General features: G+C 44.0%; 2 protein-coding genes across 11 annotated transcripts in view; one reads left to right on the top strand and one right to left on the bottom strand.

The window, feature by feature from the left end:
- Nucleotides 1-478: 478 nt before the first annotated feature.
- Nucleotides 479-16,109, top strand: ica1 (islet cell autoantigen 1). Of its 8 annotated transcripts, XM_054781117.1 has the most exons (14): nt 479-580; nt 2,488-2,517; nt 2,598-2,769; nt 3,252-3,324; nt 3,407-3,530; nt 3,609-3,807; nt 6,895-7,020; nt 7,089-7,187; nt 8,895-9,097; nt 9,178-9,215; nt 11,107-11,313; nt 11,390-11,464; nt 11,529-11,697; nt 13,604-16,108. In XM_054781117.1, the coding sequence occupies exons 2-13, from the start codon at nt 2,501-2,503 to the stop codon at nt 11,648-11,650; spliced, it is 1,455 nt and encodes a 484-aa protein (XP_054637092.1). In that variant the 5' UTR covers nt 479-580; nt 2,488-2,500; the 3' UTR covers nt 11,651-11,697; nt 13,604-16,108. The 8 variants fall into 8 exon arrangements, with proteins under 8 accessions (XP_054637092.1, XP_054637091.1, XP_054637099.1 ...); XM_054781116.1 differs by having other exon boundaries at nt 11,529-16,109; XM_054781124.1 differs by having other exon boundaries at nt 8,971-9,097; nt 11,529-16,109.
- The window catches only part of LOC129184796 (glucocorticoid-induced transcript 1 protein), a 31,430-nt gene continuing 16,492 nt past the window's right edge, over nt 9,032-23,969 (bottom strand). For 2 of the 3 annotated variants that reach the window (XM_054781126.1, XM_054781125.1), the window contains exons 4-9: nt 22,322-22,411; nt 19,874-19,993; nt 18,955-19,092; nt 16,853-17,042; nt 16,575-16,695; nt 9,032-16,306 (exon numbers count right to left, since the gene is read on the bottom strand). In XM_054781126.1, coding sequence (XP_054637101.1) covers nt 16,018-16,306; nt 16,575-16,695; nt 16,853-17,042; nt 18,955-19,092; nt 19,874-19,993; nt 22,322-22,411 — 948 coding nt within the window. In that variant the 3' untranslated portion in view covers nt 9,032-16,017. The remainder of the gene's footprint in view (nt 16,307-16,574; nt 16,696-16,852; nt 17,043-18,954; nt 19,093-19,873; nt 19,994-22,321; nt 22,412-23,969) is intronic. The other variant, XM_054781127.1, reaches the window with a different exon arrangement.

The raw sequence follows: 23,969 nt of genomic DNA on the forward strand, positions 1-23,969 counted from the left end.
AAAAAATGTTTGATTTAACTTTTAAAAAGTAGATATTTTTTGATATTCTTAAATGATGAAACTATCTTTAACTTAATGTAAACAATAATATAATTTCACTTAGTCCTACCCAACATCTTGATGACAGATACAGCGATAAATACTTAAATATTTAATATTTAAATCTCTACTTAAAATCATTTAACTCCAGCATTAATATTATTAAGAATAAGAAGAGGAACTTAAAACTTAAAACTTAAAAGAACACATTTGTTGTCATTGTACTTTAGATCTATTGCAATGTCTCTCCATCGCTGTGTTCTGATAGGAGATCAAAGTATCAGATTACACCATCAGAGTATCAGATTAGTTTCATCCATCGGCCATTCAATCCAGTCCACACCAAGACAAACAATAAGTGCTTATTATGCGTACATTTTATTTGCACAGGAAGACAAACTATCGAGCAGCCAATCAGAGGAAGGGGCGGGTGGATGCACCCTGTATGACGTCATCGAGATGCGGTGTTGATGATGATGATGAGGCAGATGTTCGTGGAATGAACCGTGGCAGCAGTTTAAGGCTACAACAATTCTCCGAGGTGCGTGTCAACGTGATTCCTGTCGTTTGTCATGATTTTAGAAACATGTCTGTGAAGATTGTCAAATACGGAGGCTTCCGCGTTCACGGTGCATGTGACTCATCGTCGTCCAACCCTACACATGACATTAATCAATGGTTATTGTACGGTGGTCATTGGGCAAATAACGTGTTATATTTATGCGTGTTTGTGGTGTTGTCATCCGCGTGCACAATATGAGGCGTCTTCGTGATCGATTAGGAGTCGTGACATGGCTGCAGCTAATTATCACCATTGATTAATGTCATTACGGTGATTGACAGCAGATGATGCGATAGGCGCCGTCGGCGTTTTAATGATAACATCTACACGTGTGTCATAACTTTAACGCTGTGGCACTTATTATTACAAGAGTCACATGCAAATGTATGTCTAACGTATATACAGTAATAGAGTCTCTTCGGATTCATACATGCAATTATGTTTGGGCAAAGCAAATATTACATGTGCTAACAGCTAAAATAGAAAATCATCATCAGTATAGTTTAATATAAATCCAAACCGACATTTACCTGTAGCCAGTGTTTATCTCTGTTGTTGATGCAAAAGCAGCAAGTTTATTTGGCCCTCCGGAACACAAGGGGGCGATAGTTCACTGACTAAGCCATTAGCCACCGTTAAAGTGCTCAGCTGTTCACGTCCGAGCTAGCTTTAGCGTTTTAACTTAAAATATGCACGTATTTATTATGTAGAATTTAAACATATTTTTATAGACACAAAATGTAAACAATTGTTTCCCAATACCCTATGTTTATTTCCGGTTGCTGCAAAGTAACAATTTCCGTGAATTTCCGGAACACCAGGAGGCGCTAGTGCACCGGTAAGTTAGATGAGGTGTGTGTGTGTGTGTGTGTGTGTGTGTGTGTGTGTGTGTGTGTGTGTGTGTGTGTGTGTGTGTGTGTGTGTGTGTGTGTGTGTGTGTGTGTGTGTGTGTGTGTGTGTGTGTGGGGCTAGCTTTTGTTTTAGCACTTTAACTTCCTGAAAAACTTATTCACCGTAGTGTGTAATTTTGCTGGTATGGTTATGTTATCTATACCATTTTATTAGTAGCAATTTCCATGATCTATAGCCTAGGTCGTTTTCGCTTTAGCACTTTAAGTTCCTAACAAACGTATTCATAGTGTGGAATTTCGCCGGTATGGTGATGTTGTCTAAACCTTCCAGTAGTTACTCCTTAACGTTTCACCTTAGCGTCCACATGCTGACGACATGTCTTAAGTGTCGCTGTTTGTCAGGCACCAGTCTAATAACGCTAGTGATTTTAGCTTTAACAGAAGTATTATGTTTACATAATATATCACCACAAATTATTTTTGATTAATAGTGTGCTATTCCAAAATGATATATTTGACGACAAACTTGACGTCTTCCGGAAGATTGTTTTGTTTACATGGGAACGCAGTGTAGCCAAGTGGATAACTACCGTGTGAAAGTCAGTTGCACGCTATTGTAAGTGAAAACCTTTATTATTTTCCTCTAATTGCGTTCACACAAACTTTAATATGCACCCCGAACTGTTGTTTTTTTGAATGCGGAGAGTTAAACATATAGACTAATCTGTTCCTCGGTGAAAACTGGTCAACGGTAGAGAGGCCACTTATTGTTTTTTTCACCGCAGACACTTTAAAGACAAAATACTGGACTTTTTTCCATTTGCAGATAGCTTGTATGAGCGGTACAGTACTTACTTTACTAAGCGTCTAATGCGTATGCGGCTCAGTGCCACTAGGGGGCATGTTTTCACACCATGTGGTGATTGCCCTCAATTCTTTCATTTTTTTGGAATTTTGGTTTGTATCTCTCAGCGTTCACACATAATGTATGCCATAACATAAAATTATCTATAACGTAGTTGAATCACCCTACAGGCCATCCTAAACGATGGAGGAAGGCAGCTTGTGAGTACAGACACATATGATGTAACATGACTGTGGCCACATCCGACATGATTATAAAGATAACAATAATGTGTCTGTAGCGGTTACTCCCGAGACCCCCTGGACCGCCTCATCCTGGGCCAGGACTCATCAGTGGTGAGCAGGTTTCAGCAGAGGTACTGGAAAACCAAGCAGACGCTCATCAGGGTCACCGGGAAGAAGGAGGATGAATGTGTGGTGGCGTCAGACGCTGACCTGGATGGAAAACTGGAGGTACGCTTCCTCTTGCTGGGAGATGCTGCCCTTCCTCGTAGGATTTGCTTTGAAGCCGCATCAAATGTATTCAGAATGTCTCTTTAGCGAGCACGCTGTGGGGCGCAGACCTAAGATGGTTACACTTGTGTCATGTAGGTAATGCTTATGTCTGTATTTTTCATATGGTGAAAAAGGAAAACACCAAAATATGTAATTTTAAAAACGCTTGGTCTTTGCCCTCAGCAGTGTACTCCAGCACCCGTCCAACTGAATACTGCCATCTAGTGACTGTATGTTGCCACTGCAGAGAACACGCTGCATGTGAATTGTGGTCCACCTAGTTGATGGTTCCTGCACTTGCTATGTGGCATTCAATCTTGTTTTAATAGAAAAGAACATTCTCAGGCCAGTTTCGGAAGAAGGAGCAACATTGGGACTTATTCTAGATCTTTCTGAAAGTAATGCATACAAATTGCATTTTTTTGCCTGTGGATTTTCAGGTGTTTCACTCCATCCAGAGGACTTGCATGGAGCTGCTGAAGGTCATCGAGCAATATCAGAGGAGGATTTGCTGTAAGATGCAATTCCGACTGATGACCATACACTGCGGTTTTAGTTGAACTGTTCACGAGTGAAGCGGTGCGTTCCTCTGCAGTTCTTTCCCAGGAGGAGAGCGAGTTGGGTCGTTTCCTGCGTTCTCAGGGCTCTCAGGATAAAAGCAAGGCTGGAAAGATCATGCAGGCCACAGGCAAAGCTATCTGCTTCTCCTCACAGCAGAGGTGAGGAGCATGTCATCTACAGCTTCAGAAGAGAAAAAGAGTGTGTAGTAGTGTCATTTTGGTCGTTGCACCCCACAGACTGGCCCTGAGGAAGCCTCTGTGCCGTTTGTACCAAGAAGTGGAGACCTTCCGCTTCAGGGCCATCTCGGACACGTGGCTGACGGTCAATCGCATGGAGCAGTCCAGGACGGAGTACCGCGGCGCACTTCTGTGGATGAAGGACGTCTCCCAGGAGCTGGACCCGGACACACACAAGCAGATGGAGAAGTTCCGTAAGGTTAGTGCAGGAGTGGGCAAACTTTTTGACTCGCAGGTTGCGAGGGCTGTCAAAATTGGACTTTTCCTTTTAACGGCGCAATTTCTTTTGACACACGATTTACGTGCACACTGTCTGTTTGACCCTCGGCCTGTAGTTTGAGGAAACGCAGGAGCAAATGTTTTGAATGGTAAGTTTAGCTTCTAAGCCCTGGCAGACAGCTCTCTCAACAGCACCAAAGTTATTTGTAGCTACTGTTGCTGTGAGTTGAGTTGTCACGGACTACATCCACTCTCAAACGCCCAGGTGTCAAAAAAGGTGTCAAAATGTATTCTTCTAACACCCTGTTTTCGTTTCACTTAGTTGGTGAGTGTTTTTGCAAACCTTTTATTCGTAATGTTGGTCCCAATTCTATTTAGTGAAATGATTAGCTTGAATAGAATACGGGACTGATGGACAGTTGACCTCACCTTACCAATGTTGTACATTGTTTGTTTTTTATACATTCACATCCATTTTGTGTTGAGCAGTTTAAAAAAAAATGCATAAAGCAAGCGTATTATCCAGTCTCATGTTGATAGGTGTGATCTTTCAGGTTCACTTATTATACATAAAAACGTCTTTCTAGCTGCCATTCATTACAAGTTAACTGAACAAATGCAATTAAATATTTTAATTGATTGACAGCCCTGGCATTTCACAGGGGGGGCCAGGTTATATACAGTCAAACCTCAGTTTTTGTTTGCTCCAGTTTTTGTATGATTGGGTTCTCATTGAAGGTTTTCACTAAAATGTTGCCTCTGTGTTTGTACAGTACTGCACGTAACCAAATACAGTCAAACCTGTCTATAGCGGCCACTAGAGGGAAACGGCAAACGTGGCCGCTATAGGCAGGTGGCCGTTATAGACAGGTTGGTGGCCATTTTGAATTTGTGCGCGCACATATTAACATGTCTGTGATTAGAAGCTTGTTGTGTTTGCAGATACATATAATTATACTGTTACATGTTGACCAGTAGAGGGCACTGTGGGACTGCGGATAAAAGTTGTGAAGAACAACTACGCTTGTTATTCTACACCACCCACAGAACAAAGCTGTGCTACTTTTTATACGGCAGAGTGTCATTACAGCTTTAGTTCATCAGGAAGTGACAGGAAGTGACGGTGGGCGTCCCGAGCAGGAGAGCTAGGCTCAGTGCTAGCTGTGAGTTTGGAGAGAGTTGGGAAGTGTGTTTATGTTGGCGTGGATGTAAAGTCCTGCAGTGTTCTCCGCTGTTAATAAAGCCATTAAAGTGCATCGGCGACGTGAGTCTCTCCTTCCCCACAACAAGCGGCATTACAGTATTGACCAGTGCACACCAGGAAATAAACGGTGTCACTGTCTGCAACAAGCTCAAAAGAAGACGGCTTTTTTATGTGGAACAACTGACAGTTTGTGTGGATCTTGTGAATGATTGTGACTGAGCTAGGACTCAGTAATTAAATCATTGGTTAAAAAACAAAACTTTTTCGTGCATGAAGCTTCTACTTGAGTTGGTAATTTGGCCGCTATATGCGGTCAGATATTGACCAAGGGTGACAAAATGGGTGGCCGCTGGCCGCGTTGGACAGGTGACTGCTATACACAGGGTCTATAACATGTACATTTGTTGCGGGGGATTTTTCAGTGGCTGCTATAGGCAGGTGGCAGTTCTATAAAGGTGGCCGCTAAGACAGGTTTGACTGTAGTCTGTTTGCCTGCACTGGAACGTTCCACAACATTTGGAGTGCCTAAGCAAAGCAGCCTACACGTCACTGTTTCACTGTCCATGCATTTCTGTAGAGCAGGGGGGTCCAAACTTTATTTTCATGACACTAACTTTTTCCACAACCTAAAAAATGACAACTTTACGCGTTCTTTTGTTTGTTTGGCATACTTCAGCTTTATGATAGTAAAATTGTGATTTTTTTTTTCCTCACAATATTAAGTTATTCTCACAAAGTTACTACCTTTTCTTGTTAGATTAAGTTTTTTCTCTTAATATTTTGAGCTTATTCTTGCTGAATTTGTCATTTGCGCTATTTTTTAAAAATTATTTTTACAATGTGCCGCGGGCCAATAAAAAAACAGCCGTGTGCCACAAATGGCCCCAGGGCCACACTTTGGACATCCCTGCTATAGAGTGTGACTGCTAAATAACCCTCCATGGGGCCAAAGAACGTGAGTGGCAGCAATTTGATAAAGCTGGTGAGAAACATGATTGAATTGCTTTTCAGGATGTACGGGAAGTATGCACCAACAAGTTCCATCCATTCCTCAGCAGTATTTCACATTGTTTTCCACATGTAAAACTCCTGTGTAGTTATTTATTGAAAATGTAGTTTTTGTTTGTATTTTTGTTTTTGGACGATTCGGTTTTTGTCGGACCTTTTGGAACAAATGGTTCCACTGTCCATATATTATCTAACAGCTCTAACGTTTGAATGCTCTGCGTGTCATCATTTGTCCTATTTTAGCAATCTGCTGTATGTGCTTCAGCAGCACCGCATTACTGAATGCTAAAAATGTAAGACCGCAAAAAAGGCAAGTTGCATTTCACAGGTTTTTACTGAATAAGACACCCAGAAACCAGACAGAAAAAACAACCATAAAATGTTCAATCTGACTTAAAATTGGACTTTTCTGACGAGCTTTGTTGTAGAAATGTTGACCCCCGCCCAATCTGCTTTCTCGCCACGCCTGGTCTTCCTGGAGCTGCTGTCACGTAGTCCCTATGATTACCGCAATGACTCAGAGATGCCCCCGCTTCAGAAGCCATTGGAATCTTTGCCATCATTTAGAAATAACGTTCCAAATCCTTTTGCCGGCTATGGCTTCCATGTAGAAGGTTTAACATCAAACACTGGGAAATGTCCGGTAGGCTGGATTCAGAAGCATGCATGGGTTACATGGGTTCTGGATTCAGAAGCATGGATGGGTTACATGGGTTCTGGATTCAGAAGCATGCATGGGTTACATGGGTTCTGGATTCAGAAGCATGCATGGGTTACATGGGTTCTGGATTCAGAAGCATGCATGGGTTACATGGGTTGGTGGGACTGACACTCTGTGGTGTGTTTGTGTGTCAGGTCCAGGCCCAGGTGCGCACCACCAAGACAAGCTTTGACAAGCTGAAGAATGACGTGTGTCAGAAGGTGGACCTGCTGGGAGCAAGTCGCTGTAACCTACTCTCCCACGTCCTCACCTCCTACCAGGTGCACACCAACACCCACCGTGTCCGTGTCTGGTCCGCCATGACTGACTGTGTTGACGTGCCTTTCAGACCACACTGTTGCACTTCTGGGAGAAGACATCTCACACCATGGCGGCCATTCACGAGAGCTTCAATGGGTGTCAGCGCTCTGAACTCTCTGCAGTGAAGGTCAGAACATTTGTCAGTTTGTTCTGGGGTCCGTTATTCACTTTTAAGCTTATGTTGTATATCATCTCAGTACAAAGCTCTGACTTACCTGGGACGTCACCAAAGAGCTTATATAGTCAGAAATATGCTGGTCAAAGATCCTCTATTTGACAGAGCCCTTTGTTGTCTCCAGGTAGGTATTTTCTTGCATTTTGACGCTTTCAGTTTCCAGTCCAGTCTGATGATGCGCCTGTGTGAGGGGGCACCAGTGGATCCCCTACAAACCCTCCCTTGCGTAGCATGACGTGCACCTCAAACCTCGCTGGCCATGAGGGGCGTTACTGGTCGGCCTGCGCTTCCGACTCCTTCAGAGGGCGGACAGCCCATCGCCGCAAACACTTTGTTCTTGGATTTCAGATCAACATTTGCAATCAAAATAACTGTTGTAACGCATCGATTCGGAGTTGAAGCCACACGCTCAACTCTGATGAAGACCTTTAAAAGCAGGGGTGTCCAAAGTGTGACCTGGGGGCCGTTTGTGATCGTGGCTCATTTTTTTTATTGGCACATGGAACAAAAAAACAGGTAAAAATAGAGCAAAAAGCATAATGTCACGGGAAAAAGTTGAAATGTTGATGCTAATAGGTAAAAATAACACAAACCTTTAGCTTTAAATACATATCATGTTTTTTTTAGGCTTTTTACAAAAAAAAAAAACATTTTGTACTACATTTCTTTAATGAAGGTCTGGTGCAGCAAAAATGCTGGTCAAAGATCCTCTATTTCAGTGGTTGTCAACTGGTTTGGCTTCGGGACTCACCATCACCCACCGGTGACAAGCAGCAACCCAAATTTCTTACATTTAAAGGGACCACAACGGTTAGGCGGCTGCTGAGACACGCGCCTCGTGGCGGCCGAGCACGCAAATGGCACAGACAACAACACGAGGCGCAGGCAAAGACCCGCAACCCACTAAAAATAGCTCCCTGACCGAAAAGTGGGTCGCAACCTACCAGTTTAACAAGGGTGCAAAAATGTTAGTTTTAAACTGGACCCGCTCTGATGTCATTCATGGGCCGGATTCCACCCACGGACGCCATTTGAACAACCTTGCATGCGGAATTATGAACTCCTTCAATCCCAGCCATTTTCCAGAAGACAACCCCTTCAGTAGCAAACAGAATATTGTCTTCTATACAAACATGGAGCCAAAAGAACATGAACCAAAAGAAAGATCACGAAAAGAAAGAGCCTTTCCTTCGTACACGTGAGTAAGTTTCAGGAAAATATCACTTCCCGACTAGAAAAGGGAGAAAAGCAGCTTTTTGTGAAAAGATTTCACTTTAACACAAAAAGGTTTTGCTTTTGTGACACCTCAAATATCTAAACCACACAAAAAAATAACAATCTAGTTACAAATATAACACCACTCCTGCCACCTGGCGGCCATTTTTATGCGTTAGTGGAGAGTTGCAACATCGCCTCTTTGTGCCTCTCAAGGGTTACGTAGCAGGCGAGTTGTATTGTTGAGGATAAACGTTGGGAATGAAAACCTTTGAGTTCATCCTGAGTATTCATGAAGCTCAAAGGTGAAGATCTAAGGAAGTTCAAGTCACCATTGGACTTTTTAGCGCACAGTTATTAGGATGCACAATTACGTAACCGCATGGAAAAAAGGATATTTGACCACATTGCTTGTTTGTTTTCATCCTTTTGGTCCGATTTAAGGAAAGGAAACTGGCTAGTAGGTGTGCACACCTTGACCTGCTCCAATTCCAATACACCAGCATTCTGCTTTATACAGCTCATGGTCCCGAGCTCGCACGTGGCCTTAAAGCCATTTCCCTACATGACTATCAGCAGGAACCAGCAGAGCGTCCAGCCAAGAAGAAGAAAAAGAAGAAATGTCAGACAAAAGACCAAGATGAACTGTAAGTAGAAGACGTCATCACAAGCACACACGACCTTTTGTGTCATAAAATGTCTTTAAAATCTATTTCATTTTCTACAGACTCGTCTCACTGGGGAATGACAGTTCATCAAGAGAAGGTAGGAAACTACAACGCTAAACCATCACAGGTTTTTATTATTGGATTCTTTATTTTGATTTTGATAATGAAAGGTGGCGGTGAGTGTTTATGGTAGTCCCTCGTGTAGCGCTGTTCATTGGTTCCACACCCGACCGTGATAAGTGAATTTCCACAAAGTAGGATTCCTTATTTATAAATGGGATATTTTCATAGTTAGAATGTAGAAAACAAGTTTTATGACCTTCTAAATAGAGTTTTTAACATTATTAGACCCCTCAAGACATGACATAACAACCCATTAGTCACCTTTACCGAATATGGTAGGCATAAGAAAAGAAAATGAGACACAACATAGACACGTTAGCGTTGGAGTTCCTTGTTTGTTTTCTTTACCTCTGGGACTTCTTGCGGTGGCTAACGTAACGCAACGTTCTTCCAGAGTCAGACTGACGTTTTATTGCCAATAGGAGGGCTCACGTCCAACACAGTTCAGCTGGTACACTTGTCTCCTCCTCGCTCTCTCCCACAACACTTCCTTCCTGACGGTGGCGCCTAGCCGTTATTGATCTCTTCCAGAAGGTCGGACTCAAACCAAAGCTAATGTTCCCACAGACACCCAAAAATGTTAACACAAAACACATTTTATAGACGATAATTATAGTTTTACATACACAAAATAATAGGAGAGGAGATTATGCTTGGAGGGCAATCCCTTTTTTTTCTTTTTTTTTAATGTTTCTGCACTCATGCCACAAAAAAAGCAGAGAGGTCTGTTTTACATTCATAAAACAATGCCACAAACACCACATATGAACTGGAGAAGTGAACATTTAACATTTTACCTGTAGTGGGCACGCTTGGACAACAACCATGTTCACCAAAAACATCAAATTGGACAAATGTAAAACCCATAAAAGCACCGCCAACGCCTTGCAACCGAAGTGCCTCGTTCACATGATTGGGTTCCCTTTTCCACCACCTTAAAATGTTAACTGAAAAAGGCTCTAACCGTGGCGGATGTTAACCGAGGTACCACTGTGCACACCTAGTGACCTGTATAGAATACACTCGGGCCCCAACTTAGGAACACAATTGGTTCCAGACGACCGTTCTTATGTCAAATTGTTCTTAAGTAGGGGAAAAGGTAGTATTACCAATGATATAGGTACTACATGTACGTGTATACATATACAGTACATGTGTATGTATGTAAATATGAGTTTGGATGCAGTAGTAATATTAAACCAGGATAATGAATGAAAAAAACAATAATAAAAGTGATATAATAATACGTAATGATAAATGTTATTTACCTTTGAAGAGGAGTGGTCGAGCATACGTCGTTGTGGAGGAGGAGGAGGAGTTATTGAAAAAAAGGACAAATGGTGGTGGTGGTTAGACTCTTCTAAAAGAGGTAGTGTTCTGTGGGTGGTGTAGAATTAAGCAGGCCTATTAACTCTTCATAAACTTTAATCACACGCTCTGTCCGGGTTCTATCATTTATCTTTCCATTTAGCTTTACACTGTATCTCCCCAGTCTAACTCTTCCTCTGTTGTTCCCATTAGCAGGGTCACAGTGCCCTCTACTGGTCAAGCATGTGCAGTAGCAGTAGAAATACTGATGGAGTACTACAAGGCAAAATAAAATAAAATATAGACCAGTCGACTTGTGTTTGTATCCGCAAATGTTTGTAAGTCGGATGTTTGTAAGTTGGGGACCTAGTGTACTACATGTGTAGAATTTGCTTAAACATGCATTTTTTGTTTACTAGTAATGGGCCATATTGAAGATGAGGTATTCGTGAACATACTGTATATTTGGAAAGAGTATTACTGCTAGACATGACACGTGATGTATATTAGAGCTAGCATCTTACAGCTTGCGTTGTTTATGTTGACGTGTTTTTCAGGAGAAGCTGAGTCAGCGATGGAGGAGAAGGACAGCCTCGCCTTGCTGGAGGAGATCCTGGGTGGAATGTCACTGCATGATGGCGACTTCTCGCAGGAATGGAGACAAGTGTTTGGAGACGAGGGGGAGGGGGAGGAGGTGGCGACGGACGCCCAGGCCCCGTTTCTACCATCTCAGCTTTTGGACCAGAACAACCTGCACCTCTCAGGTGGTCTCCCAGAAGACACACACAACTCTCAAAGATAAACCTCTTAAAGATCAATCTTCATTTGAATCACGTGCAGATGAGAGCGTTCCACATCCTGTCGCCACGGTGACGGAACACCCACAAGGAGCCAATCAGAAGGCAGCAGTGAAAGGCAAGAACGTTAGCGTAGTGCAGTATTCTTTAGCCATGTCAACATGTCTTTTCTGGTTCCGCAGAGACCGGCGGGACATCCAAAGACCTCTCGGCGTGGTTCAACTTGTTTGCCGACCTGGACCCCCTCGCCAACCCGGACGCGGTGGGCAAAAGTGACGCTGAGCACCAACTTCATAACGCCTAGCTCGTCTGTAGCCTCTTCTCTGGACAACGAAAGAAAAGACTGGAAAGGTACACGCTGTCATTTATTTCAACGAGACCACTTCCTGTTGTCGCCAGGAAGTTGTTCTGAGCTAACTTCCTTAGCATGAGCTACACCCATGGCTCCAGGGAACTCTCCTCCATGGAGGATGACTCTGCATTGCGTATCTTATTGCCCCCTTGCTTGTTTCTACGCCATTTAAGACCACTTTGCTGGAACTTTGCGCTGGCGGGCCCAAAAAAAATCCAGCATATGACAAGAATATGCTTGCTTTACTTCATGAATACGTGTTTCCACCTCAGGGTATTTTTATAAGGAAGCCTTCTTCTTTTTGCTACTGTTGACAATGAACACCTTGCTGACTCATTGATGATGACGCTGCATCGCTCATCTGTTGTCACCCGTAACACTGAAACAGAAGACAGTATCTCCTCAAATAGATGCCTCACCCTCATTAAATTACCAGCTGCTACGTCCACGCAAACAAATGTTCATTGCAGCCCATTGTGTGTGTGTGTGTGTGTGTGTGTGTGTGTGTGTGTGTGTGTGTGTGTGTGTGTGTCGCTGCAGGCGTCATACAGATGTGGCATCTGCAAAGCTGAAGTTTAAGTTTGGCTAGAGGTATGGATTCTAGCGTACCATTCACTGTACCTCCTTGTGTGAAAGGCCTGGTGCTCTCTGCTGTTGTGTGTATAGCCCCCCCCCCCCAGCCACTATAGGAGGAAATACGCTATTTTGTATATGACAGGCTGTTTGTGAGATGATTTAATGTTAGCACTGGCTGCATGTTGCATGCAGACTTGACCATTTAAGGAGTAAAGTGATGTGGAGTGATTAGTGTGCACTCTTATTGTGTGCGTGTGTTATGGACCCACAGTACGTGCTGAGCAATAACGGCCTCTAATGCTGCAAAAGAGCAAAGCATTTTATTATGGGCCCGCATGCAGAGCAGTGCTTGTTTATTATCCTATCTTATTCGGCCACTATTTCGGTGCCCCAAAGTAGGCATGGGCCGGTTACCGGTTTCAAGGTGTGTACCGCGGTATGAAAAAGTCACCGGTTCAAAACCATTGAAATTCTACAATATAAGAGAAAGTGGAGGTCCAGCACGGCCACTACGTGGAAATACTTTGTCACGTCCTGTTATCGGGCTTGGATGTGTTGCCAAAAGTCATTAGCATTGAGCGGTGCCGGCAAGGCCATATTACTGACGTGGAGGACAAGTGGTTTACTCGCCACTGAACAACAAGTAACAAGCACTTAAAGGGATAGTTGGGATGTTCTCACATGACGTTGTATGACATCCCCACCAACAGCGACTCACCCCACACTTGCTCCCCTAAGTCCCGTTCTGGTCGGAGTTCGGTGATGAAGAACATAGTTCCAGAGAGTCTAATACAGGCTTACAAGACTGTAAAAGGTTTTATACATTTGCGTCACAAAAATGCCTACTCGAAAAAATCAGCCTTCATAAATGACTGTGTGCTACATTTGTCTGATGCAAATGTGTTACTCTTTCGAAGGCGTATTGTTTTCAGAAGCCAAACTCCTTATTTGTGAAACCCCAGCGACGACCTGGAACTACATTCTTCTTCGCGGAAATCTGACCAGAACTGGACTTAGGAGACAAGTGGGGGGGTGAGTCGCTGTTGATGTACTACACCGCTGATGGGGATGTCATACAACTTCACGTCAAATAATCCCAACTATCCCTTTAACGTCTAAGTTGCTAACGACAATCACATGACCCGGAAACAAAGGTTTGTGGAAAAGTGTGACCTGGCACTATGAACTAATAGAACATTACAAGCTTTTAATTATTTACTTTAAATACATATGTTCCACTTTAATCCTGTTACATTGTGTGGTATTTCAAAGGAATATTTTAGTGCTGTAATTACAATAACGTGAAACTGTGAGCATTGTGTTCCACAGCGGATGAAGAAGTGACGCGTTGCAGCCATCTTCATCTCAGCGATACGACGAAAGACAAAAATAATGCAGAGCGATTTGTGAGGTCTGAATTTTTTTGTTGTTGTTTTTTTGGAGGAGGAATTTTTGTGATGCTAATGCATTCCTCTTTTGATGGCATTGCTGTGAGAAGCCAAACTCCTTACTTGTTGCTCCAGCAACTACCCGGAACTACGCTCCTGGACTGGATAACTGGACTTGTGACCAATCATCTCCAGACACAATATCCATTTTCATTTTTATACCTACCAGTAATGCTCAGTGACAAAAACGCACTAGCTCCCTTCCATAGCTGCCTTCATGACATCAAACAGAATTTCCTTCATTTAAATGAAGTACTTTGTTTTTACTCCCAATTCACCGCACAGTGAAACCAATTTTAACACCCCCACCCCTCTTTTTGCTTATGCCGTTAAAAACCGTGGTGTGTTTTTTGACACCAGTCTAAAGTTTGATAAGCAAATGAGTTCTGTGGTCACAGCAAGTTTCTTCCACCTCAGGCTGCTGGCAAAGGTGAAGCCCTTTTTGTCAAGTACAGATTTTGAAAAAGCAATTCATGCTTTCATCAGCTCGAGGCTTGATTACTGTAATGCCCTCTACACTGGAGTAAATCAGTCCCTCCTCCGCAGGCTCCAGTTGGTACAAAACACAGCTGCTTGCCTTCCTACTAATGCTCCAAAATCGCCCATATCACTCCAGTTCTCCGTTCTCTCCATCCCGGTACAGTCTAGAATCCATTTTAGTGTTCAATAATGGCCTTGCTCCAGCATACTTGGCTGAGCTTTTAACTGTCCGTCACCACTCCAGGGCCCTACGCTCTTCTCAACACACAACATTAGAAGTCCCAAAGATGAAATACAAAAATTGGGGGGGATCATGCTTTTGCTTCGTTTGCCCCAACACTTTGGAACTCCCTTCCACCTGCGCTACGATCTACTACAGAGTTGTCAGTTTTTAAATCTCTTTTAAAAACTCATTTATTCAGACTGGCTTACGACACATGATGATTAGATGTACTTCAGTTGTGATTCTGGGCCTGTATTTTTATTTTTTATTTTTGTTTTAATTCTTATTAGATGGGGTGGGTGGGTGGGGGTGGGGGAGTCACTGCTGATGGGGATGTCATACAACTTAATGTCAAGACATCCAAGCTACCCCTTTAAATTGTTGGCACTGAGTTTTGGAACATGATGAAAATATTTCTACTGGATTGGATTTATGCATGCTGCATGTGCCGCGGTATTAGCTACACTGAGATGACATGTTGGACAAGGTGTGTGTGAGGGTTGTTGTCTTATGAGTAAGCACAGTTAGCATACAAATGTCACAAAAGGAACTTCTTGTAGGTTTTTTTTTTTGTCTTTTATTGAAAAAAACACACAGATGCACACTACACAGGGGAAGTGAGTCACTGTTGCTTCATGCACACAATCAGCATATCAGCGACACAATCAGGATTTAAACTGAGAGTGTGAGTGTGTGTTGTGGAATGCATTGCATACGTTGGTCGTCTGTGCTTGTGTGCGCACATAGACGTGCACACCCAACCACTTCAATCCTCAGTGGTTCTTTTTGTGCACTTTGTTCATTGTACACGTTTGATTGTTTCAAATTGCAAAGTGATCTAAATGTAAAAAACAATAAAGGTGGCAGGGGGGTGTTTATCATGTCATGCTCAAGTGCGTACTTCAACCTGGGTTAGCAATTAGCATCCATGCTCCACACATGACGCTTCCTACTCAGGCCCTTTGCTTTGGTACGTTGTCATCCTATCGCTTTAAGAGGGTGGGGCTTGTGTACATCACCACCTGTGGAACGTGTGGTAGCACCTGAAAGCTTAAAAAAAGGTTCCACGATGTGATGTCACTCTGCTGATTGGCTTTGTATCAAACTTGTCTCCAAGGAGGGTGACGGTCCAAACAAGAACATTCCACACCAACCTGAGTTGTTTTGTTCCGCAATTAAAGACCGCTGTGTAGCAGGGAAGCGGAGTCGTCTTTTTTTTTTTCCCTTCCCTCCTCTCTCCAGTCTTTTAGCCTCTCGCTAAGAAAAACTGCTGATCGTCGTGATCGTGCAGGAAGGCAAATAGTGGCTGCAACACAAACAACTCGACGTGGACTGAGGCCATCCCATAATATAAAAGTTAGTCTGCTGCGCTAACAGGAAGTGTTAAGAAGCTGATTGGACGTTTCAGCTGACAAACTTTGAACGCCATTAAAAACAAAGCAAAAGCTATTTGTGGTAATGAGTCAGATGGGGGAGGGGATGGGTCCAGTCTCTACACGCTGGAGCTTGGGCACCCCCTGCTGGCTAAACTTAAGACTAACGGAGTGCAAGCTTTTTTTGTGTGTATTTTTCTCCTTAGAAGCATCTTCCTCTTAAATACCTGAGGACAAGCTGGTGATGACAAGTTGCGCAGGGCCGTCCTTTCCCGTCTCGGCTTCCGGGCCGTGCGTGACGGCGTCAGAGGGCGGTGGCAGGGGGGTGGCGGGAGTTGCCTGGGCGTCGTCGCCGTGGGGGCCGGGGCCAACGGAGGCGCAGGACACCGGGGAGAAGAGGGAGGAGCAGAGCAGCTTGACGGGGCAGAAGGCGGAGCCTCGTGGGATGAAGTTGACCTTGTTTTTGTCGGGACACGAGAAGAGGGGGAAACCTTTGGATTGTCCTGACCTAGAAAGAACGCAACATGTGAGGTACGCCTGCACAATCTGATGACATCAAAACTCCCTATCCCTATTCTCATAGCTGTAGTTTACATCAGTTTGTCATACTTGGCTTAATGACGCTACTTGAGGGCTTTTTCCCACTTTGAATGAAGTTAGGACATTTCTTTTCCTCACTTACTGCTACACAGACAACTGGAGGACGTGTCCTTTATTCTCCCCTTTCAGTAGCAAACACAGCAAAGATGCATCAAAACATTTGAAATATTACTTACACCATCTCCTCAAACACTTTGACCCTCTCGCAGCCCTCTGGTGGCTCTCGTTTGAACATGTAGCTGTTGTTGGGTTTGGGTGAGGTGGCGAACTTTGGGAGAGGAGAACTACACACGCCGTCTGCAAACACACCAGATTAAAGTACGTTATAGTCAAACACAGTAAAATAAGTGGCATTATAGCACAACACAGCAGATTATAGAAGACAATACAGTAGATTATAGTAGAATGCTTCAATAAAATAAATATGAATAAACGGCATGACAGCGCTTCTTACCTTTGTCCACGTCCTCTGCGGAGGAGGGGCTCCCGTCGGGGGAGTGCAGGTGTTCGGGGCTGAGGGGGTGGGGCGACGGGCTTGACTCGCCGCTGGAGGGGGCCTGTGTATCGGTGTCACGCGTCTCCCCGCTGTTGCTATAGCGATGGACTGGGAAGGGGGCGCGCCGTCCGTCAGCAGCATCTGTGGCCTGTCAGGAAGTGAGTGACGGGTTAACGTGACCCCGTCACGTGTGGTACAGTACAGCCACCATGTCCGCGGGGTTCAGAGACCCGCGCCCAGTGAATGGTAAGAAAAAGGCAACCATATTGTGAATAAAAAAAGAATAATAACACTCACTGAGTGTACCTGAATGCCTCACAGCGCACAAAGAAAGAAGGGAGGGGACAGAGCATGAAGATGTTCACATAAGTACGTACGCTTGATGCTTTCACTTTGATGCATTAAGAGTGTTTCATTTATGTACAACACATGCGTGTCAGGATGAGAGAGTGGGGAGTCCCTTGAAAATGAGGCTTTATTCTTTGTGTACTTTGGATGCTGCTGCATCATGTTTGTTCAATTTCCTATCAAATGAATATGCAGACATAAATCGAAGCGGGTGCAAGTAGGGTTGGTCGGGCATCCTTTCAACTTGAACGGTTCCCAACGATTCTCTCTTCTGATGAAGGGTCTTGAAGTTTGCATGGTTGAAATGAGGGCGCTAACCAGAATTCTTTTTGGACAAAATGAACTCCTCCATGAATTGTTTCATGATGTGAACTATGAATTTCTCGCAGTTGTATTTCCAAGCAGTATGTTCAATGTCAAACCATCCAGGTGGAATATAAATGTTATCACGTTTCTACACTTTCACAAAGTATGTTTACTTTTGAAAACATGCACAAACAAACACTCGCATACCTCCATGCTGCCTCAATGTTGGTTTAAGCCATTTTCACGACACCCTTATTTTGTAAACAGGATGGAGCTCTTATTTTAAAAAGGTCAAATGAAATGGTAAATGGTAGCGCTTTGACACCGTTAGCCTACTGATGACACAGCGTCAGGTTCAGCATCTTGCCCAAGGACACTTCAACATGATGATGGGAGGACGCAGGACCGAACCCGCAACCTTGAGGTTGGGAGACGACCGAGCTACCACCTGAGCCACGCTGCCCGACGTTTGAAAAGGTTTCATGACTGTTGCTAAATGAGATTAGCTGTGTACACATACCTCCTAGAGCCGAAGCTCCCGTCCTTAATTTACACGCAACTTCCTCATCAGCGGGCACCCTGAACCGTCATTTATTGTTGGACTTTCCTGATTCTGACCGCTTGGAGGAAGTCCCACGTAGCGCATCTAAGACGAGGTACTCACGTACTTCCACACCATGAATCCCGATGCGTTTACTTGACCTCTCTTTTTATGATGGTAAGTCAAACTTTTTAGGCTTCTTCTTCGTTGGCGCGGCTATTTGTGACATCAGCATCAAATCTAGGCACCACATGGAATGGCAATGTTAGTACCGGTTCCCATGGATGCCCAACCCTAAACCCGTCCTTATGGAAGGATGAAATAAAAGCTATGTAGGATGAATATCATTATTATTATCAGTGCTCGTGCAAAATACACACTTTTAAACCAGAACGACTTACTATAAAATGAATTAACCACTTATGTTCAATATTTCAAGTTGAAAAAGGTTTTTGTTTTCTTGTGTGCAGGAGTTGGGGGTACATGGTTTCAATTAATGTCTGAAGGGGAACCACTGCTCTAAACCTTAGAAATAATATACCTCCCTCACGTATTGCAAGACATTTTCAGTTGACTTTTGCACATTGATAAACAACAAAAGGCATACAGTGACAGCACATCTTCCTCCTGGAAAATGTTGAGTGAATTGACTTGTAAGACAGCACCCCCTGCTGGATTCACAGCTGCAGTACTTTTTTTTTTTTTTTTTAGACGGCGCCATCAAAGCAGTTTCTGTTTAAGTTACTATAAAAAGCCTAGTTTATCATTTAAAGCAGAGAAAGCAATCTGCGAGTATGCGGGGGAGGGAATGTCAAACCGCGAACAGGCCAGGATCTACTGTACTAACTAGTAGTACTTCATGTACCTGTATACCGTGCTCCCAGTCCTCTCTGATGAAGACGTTCTCCAGCTCGTGGTTGATGCCCTCCACGCTGCTTGGTACTCGACATATCAGCGTCTTTGGCAGCGGGATTGTTGACTGTGTGGATGAACAGCCTTTGTGCTACAACAATATATGTAAGTCAAGATATAGAATACTATCGGAATAATAGTCTTCCACACACACACACACGCACACAGATCAGCCTTCAAGAGTCGTAACAAACACAGCGGTATCAAATTGTGGCCTATCCAGTTTCAGGAGCTGTTTGATGGGTGGAGGCTATCATCTTAAATAGAAATTACTCAATCAGATTGAATATCAGAGCACAAAAACACTGCATACTATCATCCAACTCTCATGGCAACCTGCTGTTAGCCAATCACAACACACACACTGGATACATGTCCGCACATGTCCATGTCATGTCCCCCCCCCCCCAACACACACACACACACACACACAGCAACAACACAGCATGTAGAAACTTCAATATGAAGTATATAACTTTCTTAAATACAATATTCATCTTTAAGCTTTATTAAAGTTTTGGATTGACCAAAGACAACATTGGACTTTTTCTTCCAAAATGCTATTTGACTAACGGACCAGGGCACAGACAGTTGTTTTTGTGAAAGTCCCCCCTGCCCCTTGCGCACCCCACTATTTGAGACGCACAGGCATAGGTGAAGTAGAATGTGGGCTCCTCCTTGACTCAGCTCTTCTTTATATTTGTTTGTGTGGCAGTTCAATGGTTTACTAAGAATATACATCAAGAGCATACAATGATGATCATTGATGACTTATCTGAGTAAAGTTACAGGAAGTAAGCCCACGTGCTGGTGTGCATTAGTGTCATAGCAGATAGAAAAAGGTGTTGCATCGTACAAAGACAGCAACTGACCTGTGCGGGACACGAGGCGCCGTGTGGCGTGTGTTGCGTTGCAGAAGTGGCGTCGCGCTCTTTGCTCTGCCGGCTGACTTGTTTGCTGCGCTGAAGCTGCAGTCTCAACTTGGCGATCTGCTGGAAGTTAAAAAAAAAAAAAGCTACATGGATGTGGTGACTAGAAGAAAGATGGCAGGTTGGGTTTGCAATATAAACATTTGGATGCAATAACACGACATTTGGTTACAACAGGCCCAATAATCCCTGGTAAAAACACAGGCTACTGTTGCTGCAGTACCCCACACCAACTCTGAACCCCCGATGTCACTTCCTGTCCTACCCTAGACGACACATTTATACCAACACATACAAGCACAAGTCTTATTTATGTCTTTATTGGGCAATACAAATGTAAAGGCAGCTATAGGGGTGTTATTTCATGTCTAGAGGGCTCTAATGTTAAAAAAACATTTAGAAGGTCGTAAACAGGTTTTCTATGCTCTGACTATGAAAATATTTGATTTCTATTAAGGAATCCTACTTTGCGGAAATTCACTGATCACGGTCGGGTTAACCGCACTAAATGAGTACCTGATTACAAAGTCAGGAGATCTGTAATACTTGGGTTCGGATCTCCATTGGGCATCTCTGTGTGGAGTTGGCATGTCCCCCCCCCCCCCCCCCCCCCACCACATTCCAAAAACATGCATGTTAGGTTAATTGGCAACTCTAAATTGTCCATAGGTATGAATGTGAGTGTGAATGGTTGTCTATGTGTCCCCTGCCATTGGCTGGCCACCAGTCCAGGGTGTACCCCGCCTCTCGTCCAAAGTCAGCTGGGATAGGCTCTGGCATGCCCCCGCGATTAATGACTTTGTCTCGGTATTTAGCGAGTAATCAGACCACTCCCCTCTAGATACTCTTGGTCAAAGAGACTAGTGACAAATGTAGTCTGACATGAAAGCATGTGTTGCTCTTCTCAACGAGCCGAGGGCGCAAAAGAAGTGACAGAAGGAAGTTCATTTGTAGTTCTAAACAAAGTTGTTTTGCTTTGTGGCCAATTAAGCAAACTTGATCATTACTTCATTTCCCCAACCAACCAACCAACCACCACCAATACATTTCAGTCCTGCGGGAAACACTACTCAATCAGCCATCTCATCTGATCATGAACTGAGTTAACGCTGGAGGGGAGGGGGGCAAAAACAGGATGACCTTTATGTGCCTGAGAGACGTGCTTGTACAATGCAGACAAAGGTGTGGTCTTCACTGCTGCCACAACAAAGAGCTTCTCTTCTCAGAGGACGGCGTCCTCCCACACTTTGAATGCGCAGCACTACGCTCTCAAAAAGCTGGCAGACCTCCGTGTCATCCCAGAGGATGAGGAAAAGGAGACGTGAAGGCACTGGAATTGTCAGCTTGGAGGTGGTGGTAAGTTGGAGACTTTGAAATGCGTCATGTAGGGCTGCACAAAAAAACTACGATCTCGATTCACACCAACATAAGTGAGGATGTTTTCCAGCCATTTTACTCAAGGGCTCACGCCGCACCAACCAGGACACGTTGGCTCCACCGCCCTGGCCATTGAGGCTGTCTGGCTATCATCATCACACAGGACAAGTGAATGCATGAATTCGGGCAGCAGTGGCTCAGGAGGTAGAGCAGGTCGTCCAGAAACCAGAAGGTTGGTGGCCCGATCCTCGCTCCCTTCACTCAGTCAAGACACGTCGCCCACCTTGCCTCCAGTGCTGCCCCCACCGGTGTATGAAAGTGAATGAATGTTTGGTGGAGGTCAGAGGGGCCCCAGGCGTGAATTGGCAGCCATGTTTCCGTCAGACTACCACAGGGCGGCTGAGGCTACAGATGTACATATACCACCAGTGTTCACTTTACCGTCAAGTACCTTGAAAAGCGCAAATCCATGATTGTTATTATAAATGGACTTTTTGGCATGAGAATGGCATGCTTTTGACATGATGGATTACAGCAGACCCTCACTTTTCGTTCCGAAAGGTTTGCCAAAAGACAAAGTGTGTGATTTCTTTAAAAGTGAAAAGTACAAGGCGCTGAACATGGTGTGTGTGTGTGAGTGTGAAGAAAATCCTCCCAGAGAATCGTGATCTCAATCCCAAGCAAGGGAACAGTGCCACCCCAGTGTTACGTTTCAGAGGCCGTCCACCCGTACCAATGTTAAAGAAATGTTAAAGACCTTAAAACACAGCAATGAAGAGATACAATGGTAAAGTCGGGTCAGGGGGAAGGAAGAGAAGGATGTTAAATTTAGACTGTGGTGGACATCTAATAGCTCCAAGTGGTGCACCCGGCACATACTGTAGATTGACACCAGACCAAAAACCTCAAAAATGACAAAAACACATGTTGGAAACAGCTGTGCGAGTGTCATCGTCTATCGGCCAAAAAACATTGGAAAGTTGTGTGTGTGTGTGTGTGTGTGTGTGTGTCTACCTCCTTGAGGTGGTCGGCACTGCCCCAGGAGGCAGACCTTTGGTGTGGACTTCCCTGTTCCACTCCCTCGTCCATCCAGAGACCTGGAGTCTGAAAACACAAACATGATCCACATCACGTTCAGGTACTAAACACAACGTTTCACGCACAGATGACAACGTTGTCAAACACATTCCCAGGCTGCCTGAAGGCATGAAGAATGCAATGTGCATGCCAGGCCAGTAGTTGGCGATGTCTCATAAAGTGACGTGTGTGACAGTGTTGGACATTGACAACAAGTAAAAGTAATAAACACAGAAAGTGGTGCATTTGAAGAGAAATGTGGGATTTTTTTTGTTTTGTATCAGTCTCGTTTAAATAACTGCTTATTCTATTAACTTATCCACAAAACAATTGAGTACCCAAATAAATCAGTGACAGCATTACTTTTCTGAAGCTGTGGTGTGAGATTAACGAGCGCCATGTGTACAAATCTGGAATCAATGGAGACCAGAAAAACAAAGAGAAAATAGAGACGCTCCCTTAACAAGACAAAGACTTCCAGTCAGAACATGTTTGACTGTTTCCATTAGCGGTCCAAGTGGGGATAAATACATCAGTGGCAAAGAACGACACTGGCTGAACTGCACCAGCCATGATTGATTTTACAACAAAAGACGCCAATTACAGAGGCACCAAACCATTTACATCTTTTTTCAGTACGGTTCACAGAAAACATCACTAGTCATTTAAAAGGATTGTTCCTAGTCCCTAGAGTGACAGAATTTTAGTAAAAAATGCACAAATAACAACAAAAAGGCAGGCTTCTCTGTACATCTTAAAATAAAGGCCGAGGTCAGCCAACCACGGACGTGGGAGCAAGTTTGATCCTTTTCTTTTCTTCTCCAGCAAATAGGCTAACGTAGCATGATGTTGCTGTTCAAATCAGAACCCACGTGATCACAACGACAGCGTGTGCTAGCTTGAGCTAGTGTGTTTAGCAAGGAGCAGGAGTGACGTCAGCCGTCTGGGAATGTTTTTCATTAATGTCCAAAAAAAAAGACATGGCAGCTGAGTGCAAGACAGGTGATGATTTTTGCTTCCTGAAATCCACAACGCGTGAGAAAGTCCCACGGAACAGCCCCAAGTCATTGGCTGTAAGAGAGAAGGGCCAGCCCCTGTCCGTGGTGAGCAACGTCGTGTTTAAACGCGTCATTGAGCATGTCACGCCTATTGCTAAAATTATACACCAGATGCATCAAAAAGTAAATACCTACTGTTGCAAAACTATGTGACGCTACAGGACACACTTCCTGCCACAGCCAACATCATCATTTCGATTCTGCATCCCTGACTGCACAAATGTAGAGGTATGAAGTGATACTGTAACAATGTTACTCAGCTCGTCTTTTGAAAATAAAATGCTAACATCCGGTCCAAGCTGGTGTTGCTGGAAACACATCTCTTAGGGGACCGGTACACTGATTAGGCATGCATCGCATTCTTTTACTTGGGTGCACTGATTGTCCCGTAAGTAAACAACCAATCATATCAGAAACTCAGCAAATTCTTCATCTGAAGTTTCACCGCAAACATCCGCCCTGAACACGGAAGCACAATGCTCTTAACGTAAATCATTTTGCATTTTCTCGCAAAAGTTTTGTGTTCT

Source organism: Dunckerocampus dactyliophorus, chromosome 7 (assembly GCF_027744805.1).
Source record: "Dunckerocampus dactyliophorus isolate RoL2022-P2 chromosome 7, RoL_Ddac_1.1, whole genome shotgun sequence".
Classification (NCBI taxonomy): Eukaryota; Metazoa; Chordata; class Actinopteri; order Syngnathiformes; family Syngnathidae; genus Dunckerocampus; species Dunckerocampus dactyliophorus.